General features: G+C 43.7%; 1 protein-coding gene across 1 annotated transcript in view; it reads right to left on the minus strand.

Annotated features, from left to right (window-relative positions):
- Fer1l5 (fer-1 like family member 5) overlaps positions 1-16850 on the minus strand; it is a 60913-nt gene that overhangs the window by 42786 nt on the left and 1277 nt on the right. Inside the window, exons 2-12 of the mRNA XM_070013260.1 lie at positions 13432-13484; positions 12786-12877; positions 12211-12319; positions 10691-10745; positions 9925-10034; positions 8382-8510; positions 6303-6365; positions 5526-5576; positions 2275-2305; positions 728-843; positions 381-501 (exon numbers count right to left, since the gene is read on the minus strand). Of these exons, the coding sequence (XP_069869361.1) occupies positions 381-501; positions 728-843; positions 2275-2305; positions 5526-5576; positions 6303-6365; positions 8382-8510; positions 9925-10034; positions 10691-10745; positions 12211-12319; positions 12786-12877; positions 13432-13484 (930 nt within the window). The remainder of the gene's footprint in view (positions 1-380; positions 502-727; positions 844-2274; positions 2306-5525; positions 5577-6302; positions 6366-8381; positions 8511-9924; positions 10035-10690; positions 10746-12210; positions 12320-12785; positions 12878-13431; positions 13485-16850) is intronic.

Below are 16850 nucleotides of genomic sequence, written 5' to 3' on the forward strand. Positions count from 1 at the left end.
ATTTCTGTTCCCACCCAGCGGAATGAAGCAATGGCACAACAACTTTAAGCCCCTCTTCTGATTTAGTTTGGCCTCCCCCTCTGGGCAAACTTGTCTTCAGTTAACCCTTTGTCCCTTCTGTGGTCTTGGGACTCTTGCGTCTAAATCTGGGCCTCCAAACCAGGTCAAGGGCATGGGGATTTATTTGAAAGGGTGCTCATGGGAACTTCTTAATACAACTCTTAGAGAATTTCATTCTCACTCTGAGTCCCATCCTGAATCTTCAGGTAATCTCAGAAAGAATGAGGAAAGTCGTCAGCAATCCCCCACCTCCCGCCAAACCTACGGCACCCCTGTGTTGGGAACTTTAGAGTTGTGCCCTCCCTGGTCCCCTGACTGACTGAGATGAAGGTCCTCTGCACAGTAGATGAAGAACTGTAAGTAGGCCAAGTTGATAGGGACTGCAGTTGACTTGAAGATCTCCACTTCTGTAGCAGCCATATATGGCAGCTTTTGGTCTACCTGGAGATACCAGAGAGCTGGGTAGGGTTGAGTCAGGGAGAGGTCATGGCCAACGCTACTCACTTTGGCTTCCCCATCTTCCCACTTGGTACAGGGAGGGTAGACAATCCCACCATGATACAGTGGACAAAGGGAAAAGTGGCCAGACCAATGGCCACTTTGAGAGTCCAGGAAGAACCCCAGGGAAGCAGCCAAGATAGGAAATGTAACTAGGGAATAGGCTCACCAGGGCCTGGTCTCCCACACCGAGGGCACAGATGGTGACTTTCAGGTAGCCTTGTACACCGCTGCCAGGCTTATTTGGCTGGCAGAGGCCCAGCCATTTCCTTAAAAGTGTGTGTCCTGGATAGACAGAGTGGGAGATCAGCTGCTAGTCTCCATCATTTCCCCTGAAACCAGTCTTTACTTCTGCAGAGATGGAAACATTTCCTATATATTCTGGTTCCCAGCCAATGACAGAGAAAAACAAGAGTTACTTCTGCCATTAGGCAACAATACTGTACTCACCAGACTGCCAGTTATTCCTTCTGGCACCTGCAACCCTTCTTTTTACCTTGCTATCTACTGTTGTAACTGGCCTGATGTGGAGACACACATTATAGGGGCAAGCATTTCCCCACCCCCAAATCCAGATCTCAACTTGGTTGTATGTTATGGCCAGGTTATTGTGGAACCCTCCACTCAAATATCGGTCTTCCTTAGAAGAGTGATTACTAGAGGCTGGGATGTATGGGGAAAAAGTCATAGAAGGGAATAAATCCCTACTGTTCTATAACATAGTAAAGTAATTATGGTTAACAATAATGGTCGATATCAAACTAGCTAGCAGAGAGGATTTTGAATAAAGAAATGATAAATGTTTGAGGTGATGGTATGCCAAATACTCCTAATATATATGTATGTATATATTAGGAGTATATGTATACATATATATTCCATAAATATATAAAATTATGAGCTACCAATTAAAAACTTTTTTTTGATACTAGTCCTGGGGCTTGGGCACTATCCCTGGTCTGTTTTGCTCAGGGCTCATGCTTTACCCACTTGAGCCACACTTGCATTTCTGTTTTTTTGGTGGTCACATTGGAGATAAGAGTCTCATGGATTGGTAGAGCACTCGCCTTGAGCTGAAGAGCTGAGGGACAGCGCCCAAGCCCAGAGTTCAAGCCCCACGACCGACCAAAAAAAAAAAAGAAAAAACAAACAAACAAAAAAAAGAGTCTCATGGATTTTCCCACCCAGGCTGGCTTCAAGCCATGATTCTCAGATCTCAGTCACCTGAGTAGCTAGGATTACAGGTGTGAGCTACTGGTGCAGGGATAATAGTTTTTACTTCGTAATAGTGGCCTCAAAGGGGGAATGTGGCCTAGTGGTAGAATACTTGTCCCTATCATGTATGAAGCCCTGGGTTTGATTCCTCTAGTATCACATAAGCAGAAAAAGCCGGAAGTGGTGCTGTGGCTCAAGTGGTAGAGTGCTAGCCTTGAGCAAATGAAGCTCAGGGACAATGCCCAGGCCCTGAGTTCAAGCTCTAGCAATGGCAAAAAAGAAAAAGAAATCTAATGTAGGGTTTCAAGAAAACTAGATCCCTAGTTTTTCAGAGAAAGACGCTATTATTACAAACTAAGATACCAAGTACAGAAAAAAAAAAAAAAAACAACAAAACTCAACCTCTGTAATGCTTTCCCCTTTTTGCTGGGGATTCTGAGTTATTTTGATCCCCAATATGATTTTTCTTAGAAGATATACATATTTACAGCTGTTACCTACCTGGAGAATGGTAGATAAACCCAATATCTGTCTGAAAAGGCAAAAGAGGAATGAGGATTCGTTATTTCATAGATCTTCAATTTCCCCTAAAGGCCCATGTGTTTAAAGGCTTGGCCCTCAGCTTGGCACTATTTGGAGGTACTGGAATCTTGAGGAGGTGGGGCATAGTGGGAGGTTTTATGTCACTGGGAGTATGCCCTCAAAGTGGATTATGGTACCACATCCTTCCTCTTTCTCTCCTTCTCTTCTTGGCCATGGACCAGCTATTCTGCTTCACCAAACATTTCTACCATGACGTGCTTCCCCAGGCCCAAAGCAAAGGGTCAATCAATCAGAAGCTGAAACCTCTAAAACTGTGAGCCAAAATAAAGCATTTCTCTTTCACCGTTGATTACCTCAGGTTTTTATTTTTCAGTAGTGCAAGTTGGTAAACACAGACCTACAGCTAAGATCTGCTATAACAACCACCTCAACTTCAGTGACAATATTTGCTACTAGTGTTTGAGAACTTTTTTCCCCCCCCATTCCTGGAGCTTGAACTCAGGGCCTGGGCACTGTTCCTGAATTTCTTTTGTTCAAGGGTACACTCTATCACTTGAGCCACAGAGCCACTTCTGGCTTTTCCTGAGTAGTTTACTGGAGATAAGAGTCTCATGGACTGTCCTGTCCCGGCTGATTTCACACTGCGTGCCTCAGATCTCAGCCTCCTGAGTAACTAGGATTACAGGTGTAAGCTACCAGGGCCTAGCTTGAGGATGTGCAAGTAGAATTGGTTACCAGATGCTTGAGAGTTTAAGGGAAAAGGAAGAGTAGAGAAAGACTGGTCAATGAGCATCTAGTTAGTATCAAAAATGAGCAAGAATTTTTGATGTGATATTGCATCACAGAGTAAATACAGATGACTTATACTATATATTTATTTATATATAGCTTTTGTTGTTGTTTTATACTGTATATGCATAAAAACTAGCAGAAAATATTTCCAATATCCTCGTTGTTAAGAAATCATAAATGGCCGGGCACCGATGGCTCATGCAAGCTGAAGAGCTAAAGGATAGCGCTCAGGCCCAAAGTTCAGGCCCCACAACCGACAAAAATAAAAATATTAAAAATGAATTTTTTTTCTCCCTTACAAGAAAAGAAACTTTGCAAAGACAAATTTCTATTCTTTGCTTCTGCTTTTTTAAAAATTGTTATTATAAAGGTAATGTACATAGGAGTTACAATTACATAAGTCAGGTCATGAGTACATTTCTTTTTTGTTTTTTGTTTTTTGGTTCAGTCGTGGGGCCTGAACTCTGGGCCTGGGCGTTGTCCCTCAGCTCTTCAGCTCAAGGCTAGCGCTCTACCACTTGAGCCACAGCACCACTTCCGGCTTTTTACTTTTTGCTTATGTGGTGCTGAGGAATTGAACTCAGGGCCTCAGGCATGCAAGGCAAGCGCTCTACCACTGAGCCACCTTCCCAGCCCATGAGTACATTTCTTTTTGAACAGTGTAATCCCTTCCCTTGCTTTCTCACCGTTTTTCCTTCCCATCCCCTCCCCCACAAATCTATAGTTCATTTTCAACACAGTGTCTAGCAAGTATCACTGCTGCATTTGTTCACCCTTTGTCCCATCGTTTCTGTGTTCCCTCCTTACACTCTCCAAAACAGATAAACTTACAAACAAAAGGTACAGACAAAAGGTACAGAAAACAAAAAGCAACAAAGGAAAAGAAACCCTCTTGTTTCCATTTCTTGGAGTTCATTTCAATAAATATCATTTCGTATGATCATATGTACATAATTATAGTGAATGAATGGCTAAAGAAAATGTGGTATATATACACAATGGAATTCTACTCTTCCATCAGAAAAAAGTGATATTGTACCATTTGTAAGGAAATGGAAAGATTTTGAAAAAAATTATATTGAGTGAAGGAAGCCAGGCCCAAAGAAACACAGGCTGTATGGTTTCTGATAAAAGATAAAAATTACACTTGGACATGATAAATTATACAAGTCTCTAGATATTCATACAGTGAGACCAAAGGAGGATATTCTTCGGAGAGGCTCATAAGAGCTCAATAGCTTATGTGCATAATCATATAAAATGATAGTTATCAAAATGCTTCTGCTTTTTAAAAAAAGTTCTTATAAAATCAACTTCAAGGGCTGGGAAGGTGGCTCAGTGGTAGAGTGCTTGCCTTGCATGCATGAAGCCCTGGGTTCGATTCCTCAGTACCACATAAGCAGAAAAAGTTGGAAATGGCACTGTGGTTCAAGTAGTAGAGTAATAGCCTTGAGCTGAAGAGCTGAGGGATAGTGCCCAGGCCCAGAGTTCAGGCCCCATGACTGGCAAAAAAAAAAAAAAAAAAAAAATCAACCTCTACTGCTCAGCCCATAGGATCATTTATTCTATTTTATGGAATGCAATGCTGCCTGTTTTAGAATCCCAAAATAAAGCCAATTAAAATATTTATATTGTTATAGTTATATGCTTTGACAGATTAAAAAAAAGTCTGTTGATTAAAATTTAAAAGTAACTAGGCATCCTGGATTTAATCTAGCAACTTACCTTCTCCTGTGTTTCTGATATATGGAGAATATTGTTATAACTCTGCATGACTGGTTGAATTTTCACCATCTCTCAGCTTCTACCACTTTAGGGGATGCTGTGGCATAAGCTAAGGGTCTCATGCATACTAGGCAAGTATTCTACCCCTTGAGTCACTACCCTAGCCTTTTTCTTCTACCATCTTGTTTTCAAATAGAGCTAACTTTGCCTAGGCTTGCCTCCAATCATAATTCTTATACTTATGTCTTTCCAATAGCTTGAATTACAGGCATGCACAGGTATGCCCAGTTTCAGTCTATGTTTTCCCAAGTTACTTTCTTTTATTCCCATTCTGTCCTCTTTGAGTTTCTCTAACATTTTGGTTGGCCTTTTGGGATCCTCTCTGTTTCCATCTTCTGAAAACAGATTTGAACTGTGTTCATAATATAATGAGTTTGGATAACATGACGCCCACTCTAAACACTTTAATCCTCACAATGACCATGCAGGTTGGGTATATTCCTACTCCCATTTTACAGATGAGGAAATAGGGGCTCAGAATAACTTGTCTAAGTCATCCAACTGTGAGGTAGATCCAAATTTGGTTCTTTCTGTGGGAAAATCCAAGTCCTTTCCCCACTCAGGCATGAAGCCCACCACCCTGGGTGCCTACAACTAGTTTACTCAGGCTTCTTCTTTTATATGGGGCTTACTTGAAATCTCCCAATCTCTGCTTCGTATCTCTTTGCTGAGGAGTTCAACACCTGCAAGGGAATTCCCAGAAAGATCTTAATTATAATTATTACCCTGGTTCCCCATCCTCTGGTGAGAGCAATAGTACAGCCCTCTGTGATTTACTAAATGCTTCCTAGTAACCCTGACTCACACATATTCTCATACTTTTTCTCATTTACTACTCAGAAGAACCCTGCAAGGCTTGGATTTTTAGTTCCATTTCACTGATGAGGAAATTGGTCAAACTGGCCAGTTCACTTGCCCCAGATCAACACAACTCACGGTTTTGGAACCAACTTTCTCCATTACACACTGTCCTAGTTGTCTCCTCTATGTGCAGGACTCAAGAACATCTAAACACTTCCAGGGTGAGAAGTCTCTTTGTTCTCCTTAGCCCTATGCTGGTACATAGCAGGACGTGCTGACCATTGTGACTAGCACCCTCTAGTTGGGAACTGGAATGTTCCACTCCAAAGGGCCAGTGGTGACATAAGAATCCTGGAATACAGGAAGGGACTGCTTTGTTCACAACAGCACTGAGCTCTGCCAGTTGGCAAATTCTAACATTTGTTGAGTGAAAAAATGAGTGAATGAATGTGCTATCTGGACTACCAGGGGGTGGAGAAGATGGTCAAAATGATGCCTTCTAAAATGCTCCTTACTCCAAGTGTTGGAGTTGGAGCTGACGTTCTCTTTAACATTGTGGTAGGACAAGAAAGTAGAGCCATTTTGCTGAGGACCATTGGGCTCCTTACCTGGATTGAGATGATTTCATCAAAGACCTTTGCAGGAACCTCATAGAAATTCTGGAAGAAGATCTGGGGCAGAGAGAATTGAGTATATTTTTCTTCCATTTCATCCGAGGGCCCGGTAAATCTGATGCTTCAGAACTATGTGCTCCATCACCAGCTGTGCCCATTTCAACGACTTTCAGCTTCTACCACCCTCCTCCTCCCCCACAGCTGACAATTCCTGGACTCCTGGAGGGTTTTTGGTCTATTTATAAGAAAGCTAAAGGGGCTGGGAAGGTGGCTCAGTGGTAGAGCGCTTGCCTTGCATGCCTGAGGCCCTGGGTTCGATTCCTCAGCACCACATAAGCAAAAAGAAAAAAGCCGGAAGTGGCGCTATGGCTCAAGTGGTAGAGCGCTAGCCTTGAGCAGAAGAGCTGAGGGACAGCGCCCAGGCCCAGAGTTCAGGCCCCACGACCGGACCCAAAAAAAAAAAAAAAAAAAAAAAAGAAAGCTAAAGCCAGGCCACGCCTGTAATCCTAGCTGCTAAGGAGGCTGAGATCTGAGGATCATGCTTCAAAGCCAGCCTGAACAGGAAAGTCGGTAAGACACTTATCTCCAATAAACCACTAGAAAACCAGAAGTGGCGCTGTGGCTCAAGTGGTAGAGCGCTCACCTTGAGCTGAAGACCTGAGGGACAGTGCCCAGGCCCAGAGTTCAAGCCTCACGAACAACAACAACAACAACAAAGGAATGGTAGGAGATTCCTGGAAAACAGTGGCTCAAGGCCCAGCTAGCTGTCCTCAGGATGGCTATTTGGAGCCTTTGCATCCTTCTAGATTGCTTTGCTAGTCCACTCTACCTCTTCTACCTGCTGCAACCAGACCTCCTTTCTCCTCTCACTCTCCTGATTAAATCCTCCTTCCTGGTACTACCCATGATAACATTCTATCCAGACACACTTCTAGATACTGTTCTGCCACCAAATCAAGATATTTCTCGCTTCCTGGTCTTTGAAAACAGTTCTTCCTGAATAATCTTTCTCTATCCTATCTTTTCCTATAGAATCTTTCAAAGTATATGGATCCTTTTCTGAGTCCCCTGCACTACCTTCTACTACATTACTCAGTTACTGCTCCTCACTTACCTCTTTAATAGACTATTCACTGGTTAAAAAAGTAATTTAACAGGTATCTGCACCTTTATGTGTGTGTGTGTGTGTGTGTGTGTGTGTGTGTGTGTGTGTGTGTGTGTGTGTGTGTGTGTGTGTGTATGCATGTGCATGCACCAATATTGGAGGTTGAACTCAGGATCTTTTCTGTTCAAGGCTAGCACTCTACCAACTCTCCCACACAAAACACACATCCATTTCCAGTTCTTTGGTGGTGAACTGGAGATCAGAGTCTCTCAGATTTTTCTGCCTGAGGTTCAAACTATGATCCTCAGATCTCAGCCTCCTGGGTAGCTACGATTACAGACATAAGCCACTGGCACTCAGCTATCCTGTACCTCTTATGTAGCAAACAAAATGCTACAACTTGGAATTCCAGCAGTGATGTACATGCTGTAGGCCTACATTTCAAACTTCATTGGCAATGCTCCCAGGCTTCTATCAGACCCAGTATGCCTTGTTACTCATGAGTACGTGTGTTGTGCCCTCATCAGTCCATTAGCTCCTCAAAGACAAGCTCTGAATTACCGTGCTCTGTATGCCCAGTGTCAAGCACCATGTTTGGTCCTCAGTTAAGTATTCAATAAATGCTTGTGCACTAGCAGATACCCTAGTCAAAAAGCAAACTTGTTAGCTGGGCACCAGTGGCTCATGCCTGTAATCCTAGCTACTCAGGAGGCTGAGATCTGAGGATGGTGGTTTAAAGCCAGCCAGGGCAGCAAAAAGTCTATGAGACTCATCTTCAATTACTCACAGGGGGAAAAATACTGGATTTAGCACTGTAGCTCAAGTGGTAGAGTGTTAGCCTTGAGCAAAAGGAGCTCAGAGACAGCACCCAGGCCCAGAGTTCAAGCACAAGCATGTTGTCTGTAGGATCTGTAGGAAATGCCCAACCCCTGGCTAGCCCACATTTCCAATGCATCCATTCAGCATACCTCATTGAAGAAAGGGTTGTTACCCATCTTGATCCGAGTGTTGAACTGGTGGCCTGCAATGGTAACCTTCACTACTGGCTTGATATTGTTGCCCATGAGCTGTCGGGCTTCAAACACCTTTACCCGAACCTACCGTAAGAAACACACAGGAGACACCACATTGACAGAGGGACCCAGGTCTCCCTCCAAAGGGACTCTTCTCTCAAGATCAAAATTGTCCTGATAAGAAACATTCTAGGTGCTGCAGATAAGAGTGAGAACTTATGGAAAGAAGCCAGGGCAAGTTAATAGGACTTGGACATTGGCTGGGTGTAGGAAAAGAAGGCAGTCAAGGTTGACTCCTACCTCCTAGACAAATAGAAGGCTGGAAAATAAACAAAACTAAGGCAGAAAAGCTGCATGCTGGTGGCTCACATCTGTAATCCTAGCTACTCAGGAGGCTGAGATTTAAAGATTAAGTTTCAAGGCCAGCATAGGCAGTCAAATCTGAAAGATTCTTGTCTTTAGGTAACCAGCAAAAACCTGTAAGTGGAGGAATGACTCAACTGGTAAAGTGCCAGCCATGAGCAAAAAGTTGAGAGAGAACATGAGGTCTTGAGTTCAAGTTCCAGTACTCTCAAAAGAAAAAAAAAAAGGAAGAAAGGAAAAGAAAACTTTAGAGTGGTGGATGCCGGTGGCTTATACCTGTAATCCGAGCTACTCAGCAAGCTGAGATTTTAGGATTATGGTTTGAAGGCAGCCTAGCAGGAAAGTCCATAAGATTCTGGTCTCAACTACCAAAAGGCCAAAAGTGGAGCTGTAACTCAAGTGATAGAGTGTCAGCCTTAGGGGTCAAGCTAAGGGACAACACCTAATCCCTGCATTCAAGCCTCAGTATCAGTAGGAAGGAAGGAAGGAAGGAAGGAAGGAAGGAAGGAAGGAAGGAAGGAAGGAAGGAAGGAAGGAAGGAAGGAAGGAAGGAAAGAAGATAGGTTTTAGTTTGATTTGAAAAAATTGTTATTATGAATGTGATGCACACAGAGGTTACTGTTTTATACGTCAGGTTATGAGTAGATTTCTTTTCGGACAATGTCACCCCTTGCCTCATTCTCAGTGTTTTTAGTCTGAATTTTGTCAACATTTTTGTTAGAAATTTTGCAGGCTAGGGGTTAAAGGGAAATTGGTAAGGCACAGGCTTTCTGAATTCACATGGAGACCATAGACCTTCCCATGGTTCCTCTAGGCTTCTCCTTTACAGTTATTTTGACCTTATATGTGCTCCTTTGTACTGCCAACAATCCAAGGATTCTGGAAAAGCAAGGTCCATGCCTTCTGCTCTGAAGACTTAGCATCCAGCAGGCCTGCTAGCATGCAGCCAGATCCTCCTACCCTCACTGGAGCCATCTCTAGCTTTATTTATGTCTCCTAGAGGTGCAGGAGACACAGTTAAGAGCTGAAGCTAAGACTGAAATGCCAAACTTCTACCATGACTTTCTGGAGGGGAGGAGATGGCACAGGAACCACAGAAAAGGGGTCCGCAGGTCACAGGCTGGAGATTTCTCACCTGAAAGTGCTGAGGCCTAGAGGACAGAGCCCTGTGCATGACGGTGCCAGGGACCATCCATTTCTGCTGGCTGGCCTTTTTTGCAGTCGTGCCTAAGGGGTCTTTGTTACCTGGGGAAACATAGTTCAAAGTGGTTGCAGAGGATGGAGCTTGAAGTTTAAGGTATTTTTCTCCTTTTATTTTGTTTTTGTTTTTTGCCAGTCCTGGGGCTTGAACTCAGGGCCTGGGTATTGTCCCTGAGCTTCTTTTGCTCAAGGCTAGCACTCTATCACTTGAGTCACAGCACTACTTCTGGCTTTTTCTGTTTATGTGGTACTGAGGAATCAAACCCAGGGCTTTGTGCATGCTGGGCAGGCATTTTACCGGTAATCCACATTCCCAGCCCTTTTTTCCTTTCATTGTTTTGTCCCCAATGACCAGCTCCTCACTAAAACCATGGTCAAGAGGACCCATAGGGATATATGTCCTCCACTGAACATCCCATGGCACCTCCCACGCTTAATACCTATGAATTCTGGGTCTATTCTTCACACACTGGGGTTTATTAAATGGTTCTCCTGTCTCCCTCTGCATATTGAATACTGGGCCATATATCTACTGATGGTGAGAGGACACACTGGGGAGATGCATGGATCTCCAGCTGTGTGGAGATCTAGTCACTAGACAAACCCTAGCCTGACCATCAGTTATAGGCCTCAAAGATGGGTCTCACAGATCCTAAAGAGTCTATTCAGTTGTATTGGAGAAGCTCCAAAGAAGCACATACCTGTTTTCTCAATATGCTGGGGGGATATATAGGCCACCTTCAGGTTGAGAGTACACTGAAAAACCAAAGCAGAGGAGTTTTAAGCCAGACTTGCAATCCTCATTCAAGTCCTAGTACCTTCCAGCCTGGCTGAGTTCATGCTTGGTGCTTTTAGGGAAGGATATGATGGCTATGATCCAGGGCCATATCATGGACACCTATGCAGTCTGGGCAGCAGAAAGTTATAAATTGGTGAGGATAGAGAAATGGCTACTGAGAGAAGGATCTGGAGAATGGAGAAGTCCCATAGTGATGGCAATGGCAGAAGAAGATGCAAGAGAGTGGTGAGGAGAGGAAGAGGTAACTTGGGACCTATCCAGATCCATGGTGTTAATATCTCTTCTCCAAACTTCCTGTAGGAATTGCTAATACCTGCTAACTGACCCCTTTCTCCAGACCACCATTACCACTGCCCCTGAATCCCCTCTTTGTGCCCTCTGTAAATGATCAGAATGAAGTCACAGCTCAGCAGCATAGATAAACCTTCATTTCTGACCCCTGGTTACCCATCTAGCTTCAGCTCTCCCATCTTTGTCTTTAACCTCCCCTCCTAGAGAAAATATACAGGCAGCTTGCCCTCCCTGAACCTGCCTCCTCTCCATATAGTTCATGTCCCTGCTTGGCATTGCCTTCTTCTCCTGCCAAGTGGGTAAACCCATGTCCTTCTGAGAGGTTGAATATACAAATGGATGATGGCCAGATTACATATAAAAATAGAACTCTGAGCACAATCTGTGGTAACCAGTCAAAGAAACTAGTCCATTATCTACAGCAAGCAGCCTAGGTAGACAACCATTGCTAAGTCAGACTGGTAAGACAAACTGTAAAGTTGAAGCAGAGGAGTTGAAAGCTAGACCTGAAACCCTTGGCTATGTCATAGCACCAGAGCCCCTTCCAGCCTGCTTAGGTTTATGCCTGGTTCTCATAGGGGAAATAATGTAGCCAGTACACCATGGGCTATGTCTAACAATAATCCAGGAAGCCAAATCATAAGAAGCAGCCCTCAATTTGTGGCAGCTGTCAGCTCTCCTGATTTTTTCCCCACTTCCAATTTAGGATCATTCAGAGAAAGCTAAGTATTCATCCTGAATCAATGATATAAGATGCTGGGCTTCTACTTAAGCTGTCTTTATTTTCTCCCATGTCAACAGGCTCCAATCATGGCACATTTCACATTGTCTTTTTCCCACTGCCAAGCTTTCCTGCTCCTTTGCCTGACTTTGAGTCTCTGTTAATACTGGATCTTATATCCCAGGGCCAAGGTGACAGCAGCTGACTCCAGAGGAAAGCCAATTCAACCTTCTCAATAAATGGATGGAAGAGTGGATGGGAAATGAACAAAATGGAAGAATCATAGAATAATGGCGAAGGATGGCAGGAAGCACTCATTTAGAATGGGGCATTGTCCCACCCCCTCTACTGGTAAAGCTCAACTACAGTAGCCACCTGCATTCCTCCAGCCTTGCCTGGCCCTGACTCACATTTGTTGGCTCCATAGAATGATTGAGCAGGACCAGGTTCTTCAGAAAAAGGATCCTATTTGGTTGTTTCATCAATGGCTTAAGCAGTACTGTAGCCAGGCCGATGAACCTGAGGGGATGAAGAGCAGCTGTGAGATCCTAGTGAAGGTAATGGGGGACCTTCTTTATCCCAGGCATGCTAAAGAACCCGGTGAGGCAAAGCACCCACTAGAAGGCTCAGGGATCTCCACTCCATGCGAAATTGCCTGAGAGAATCCCAATAGCTGATTGGACCAAGTGAGGTCACCTGACCCAGACTGGGCCAATCAAATTCTCCATCCTGGAAATGTCGACCTGGTTGGCTATATCTTCAGTCTCAACAAGATGTTAATCTTGGCTCTGTACTAGAATGGAGTCTAGTGATAGGGAGCTAGGATTCAGTCAGTACAGAGGAACAGAGATTTGAGATGGATAGAAATGCTGCTAGCTTCAAACCTCCATCCTCAGATCTCAGCCTCCTAAGTAGCTAGATTACAACATGAGTCACTGGCGCCCAGTCTGCTGGAGTTAGACTCTTCTATATCTCTCTGCCTCACCTTTCTTTCTTCATTGAGCCCATGTCCTGAAGAATGACTTGTAGAAAGGAGTCATTTTCCAACGGGCGATTCCAGAGGTGCCAGATTAGGGTCTGTGTGGAAGTATGGAAAAATTAGCATTTTCTTCTTCTTTTTTCATCCTATCATTCTGGGAAATGAATTAAAGTCTAGAGAGTGGGCTGGCATTGTGTTTATTCAAAACTCAGAACCTAAACTCGTGTCTAATTTCCCCAGGAATGGTATTAACTACCTTGCCTGAGGTGTTGGTGTCCCACCTGGGTTGAACTGTGTGGGTGTGTTAGGAGTTAAGGGAGCAGGATAGTAAGTATGTGCAAAAGATAAAAGGGAATCCTGCACAGGGGACTATGTGTCTTCTTCTTTCAGGCTTCATCAGGATGGCCAGGTTGGATTAGTTGGGCTATACTGTAGTCTATTCCCAGAGGTGAGGGAGCAGGTCTAAGAATAGCTGTGGAAAGGTGTGGCTTATGCAACTTTTTCAGATTAGGAACAACTCTTAGGCCAAGGTTCCCCAGCCTTGAGAAACACTGGTGAAGCTCCCATATGCTCCTAGACCTCAGAGCATCTGCCTGATCCCTTGCTGTTGTGGTCATCCCTTCGTCTTCTAGGCCTGTGCTGGTTTGTCTACCTCATTCCAAATGGGGTTATTCCCTTCCGCCATTTGAGTTCTCTTCTTGACATCTGCAAAGACAGCAAAAGCCTGGCATTGGTGCTAGGAAGTATTTAAACATCTGAGTTGGAATGGGGGTCAAGAAAGGCAAAAGACTTAGATATTAAGTCCAGATTGGCAGGTGTTATTTTGCATTGACTGTGTCTTTCTCTGGGAACTTCAGTTTTTCTCACTTTTTATCACCCTCTGTGGAAGATAATACTCTGTGTTCCTCTCTCTCTCTCTCTCTCTCTCTCTCTCTCTCTCTCTCTCTCTCTCTCTCTCTCTCTCTCTCTCTCTCTCTCTCTCTGTCAGTTGTGGGGCTTGAACTCTGGGCCTGGGTACTGTCCTTGAGCTCTTCAGCTCAAGGCTAGCACTCTATCACTTGAGCCACAGTGCCACTTCCATTTTTCTGAGTGGTTGATTGGAAAGTCTCACAGACTTTTCCTGCCCAGGATGACTTTGAACCTTGATCCTCAGATCTCAGCTTCCTGGGTAGCTAGCATTACAGGCGTGAGCCACAGGCTCCCTGCTTTCATTTTCTTCCTCAATACTCACAACATCTTGAAGCCAAGTCAGACTGTGTGATCCATTCTGGCCAATGGTGTATAGAAATCATAGTTGCCACTGCTAAATTCCTCATAAGTCTCCATTCTCTTCCTCTCCTCTCCTCATACCCATACACTCATGACCTGCTCACAGGATGACACCAGGTGACTTCTCAGCCACAAACAAAAAAGCAACGGATCCCTAAGCTATTTGGAGGAGCCACACAGATCTTTCAGACCAGAGCAATCCATGCAAAGCTGTATGAGCAAAAGGTCAACTTTTACTGTTAAACTTCTAAGACTTAAGGTGTATTTATAACCAGGGCTAAGCCTTTTATACCTTAAGACACCTTGAAACATCTCTCATCGGTTGAAAGTTCTTCACTCTCTAAAAATCCCCCTACCCAGAAACATATTTAACAGATGAGTGTTTCACCCTGAAAAATATTTTCTTTAAAGATTATTCTGTGTGTAGTCTGGGGGTTTGAACTCAGGATCTTGTGTTTGCTGAGCAGGTACTCTACAACTTGAGCTACGCCATCAAAATTGTGTGTGTGTGTGTGTGCGTGTGTGTGTGTGTGTGTGTGTGTGTGTGTGTGTGTGTGTGTGTGTGTGTGCTGGTACTGGAACTTGAACTCAGGGCTTGGGCACTGTCCCTTAGCTTTATTTCATTCAAGGTTGGCACTTGACCCACTTGAGCCACTGTTTCATTTCCAGAGATAAGAGTCTCATGGACTTTCCTGCATGGGCTGACTATGAATCAAGATCCTCAGGTTTCAGCCTTGTGAGGAATTAGGATTATAGGATTATAAACCACTTAGAGCCTGGCTAAGCAAAATAATTTTTAAGTTGCTCATTTGCTTTGAGCTTTTCCAAAGGGAAAGAAAGTGTGTGTGTGTCTGTGTGTGTGTGTGTATACACACGCGCACGCACGTACCAGTGGATGCTGGGAATGGGTACAGAGTAGTTTATGGTATATAAAGAAGATGGGACATATAGGGACAAAAGAAATAAAAAATATATTAAACAGGGGCTCAGTGGTAGAGGGCTTGCCTTGCATGTATGAGGCCCTGGGTTCGTTCCTCAGCACCACATAAGCAAAAAAAGTGAAGTGGTGCTGTGGCTCAAGTGGTAGAGCACTAGCCTTGAGATGAAGAGCTGAGGGACAGTGCCCAGGCCCAGAGTTCAGGCCCCACAACTGACCAAAAAATATATATATATGTATATAAATTAAAAATATATATATATAATATAAAATAGGAAATCAGGGTTGGTATTTATATCTGTGAATAAGCCTAAGATTTTGAGTATTAGGTATTGTTTGTTGTTATTGTTTTGGTGCCAGTTCTGGGGCTTGAACTCAGGGCTTGGGCACTGTCTCTTAGCTTTATTTCATTCAAGATTGGCACTTGACCACTTGAGCCATAGCTCCACTTCAAGCTTTTTGGTGGTTAATAGGAGATAAGAGTCTCATGGACTTTCCTGCCCAGGCTGACTTTGAATCATGATTTTCAGATCTCTGCCTCCTGAATAGCTAGGATTGCAGGCGTGAGCCACTAGTGCCCAGCTAGGCATTTGTATAAGAAGCATTTTAGAAGAAAGTTGGCACTTATGATGTGATAGCAATGACGACTTGGACCAGAAGGGAGCTGCAAGTCTCTTGCCTGGCTAATCCTAAGACTGGGCAACTGAATACTGAACTCCAATCACACCTACAAAAATCTGCCACCTGAGACATAACTATAGATCACCGTGTGAACTCCATGTCCCATATGTTCAGCCTCAGTGTTGTTCAACAAGCATAGTTTTATAGATCGGGGGAAAAAATTAAAGGAATTGTTTTGTTTTGTTTCTATACTGGTTTGGGGGCTTGAATTAAGGGCTTGTCTTTTTCACTCACTCATGGCTGGTGCTCTACCACTTGATTCACACATCCAGTTCCAGGAATTGTTTTATTTTTTATTTTTGTGTGTGTGTGTGTGTACCAGTACTGGGGCTTGAAGTTGGGGCCTGAGCACCATTCCTGAATTCTTTTGATTAAAGCTACTGCCCTATCACTTGAGCCACAGCTCCACTTTGGCTTTTTGTGGTTAATTGGAGATTAGTGTCTCTCAGACTTTTACTGCTCAGGCCGGTTTTGAAATTCAATCTTCAGATCTCAGCCTCCTGAGTAACTAATATTACAGACATGAGCCACCAGCACCCCACTTAGGAATTGCCTTCTTTACTCAGACCTCTGTAGGCCTGCTTAGAGTAGGATGCCTAGAGTCATCCTGCTCTGTAGGATGCTTAGAGATGACTCTTAGAGTCATAGCAATTACTTTTGAATGAGCTTTATAAGCAACAAAAGTCTTTTTATAAATATAACTATATTTGTCCCTCACAGACATTCCATAAGGTTAATGAGGCAAAGGTTATTACTGTGGTTTAAGTGGTAGACCACCAGCTGTGAGCCAAACCCTAAGTTCAAATACACACACACACACACACACACACACACACACACACACACACACACACACACACACACAGAGTAATTAACATTAGCTGAACATAGACACAGGAGGATTGATGAATTCCAAACTAGCCTTAGCTACATAATGAGACCTGTCTCAAGAAAAAAAAAATATTTTGGAGCAGTAACTAGTAGAAGTTGTATTCAAGATTGTCTGTATATTAAGTCCTTCTATCAATTTTAGGAAGAAGAAGCCTTACTTTCTTGAACCCTCAGTTTATCACATAGCCCTAGTTCATGGAAGGTCTTTACCCATAATCATTTCCTGGGGTAAAAAATGGAAGGCAGAGAAATCATAAGAACTGACAGTGGGCCAGGTGCTGGTGGCTCACGCC

The sequence above is a fragment of the Dipodomys merriami genome, unplaced genomic scaffold (assembly GCF_024711535.1).
Source record: "Dipodomys merriami isolate MVZ:Mamm:240054 unplaced genomic scaffold, mDipMer1.0.p SCAF_90, whole genome shotgun sequence".
In the NCBI taxonomy this organism is placed as follows: Eukaryota; Metazoa; Chordata; class Mammalia; order Rodentia; family Heteromyidae; genus Dipodomys; species Dipodomys merriami.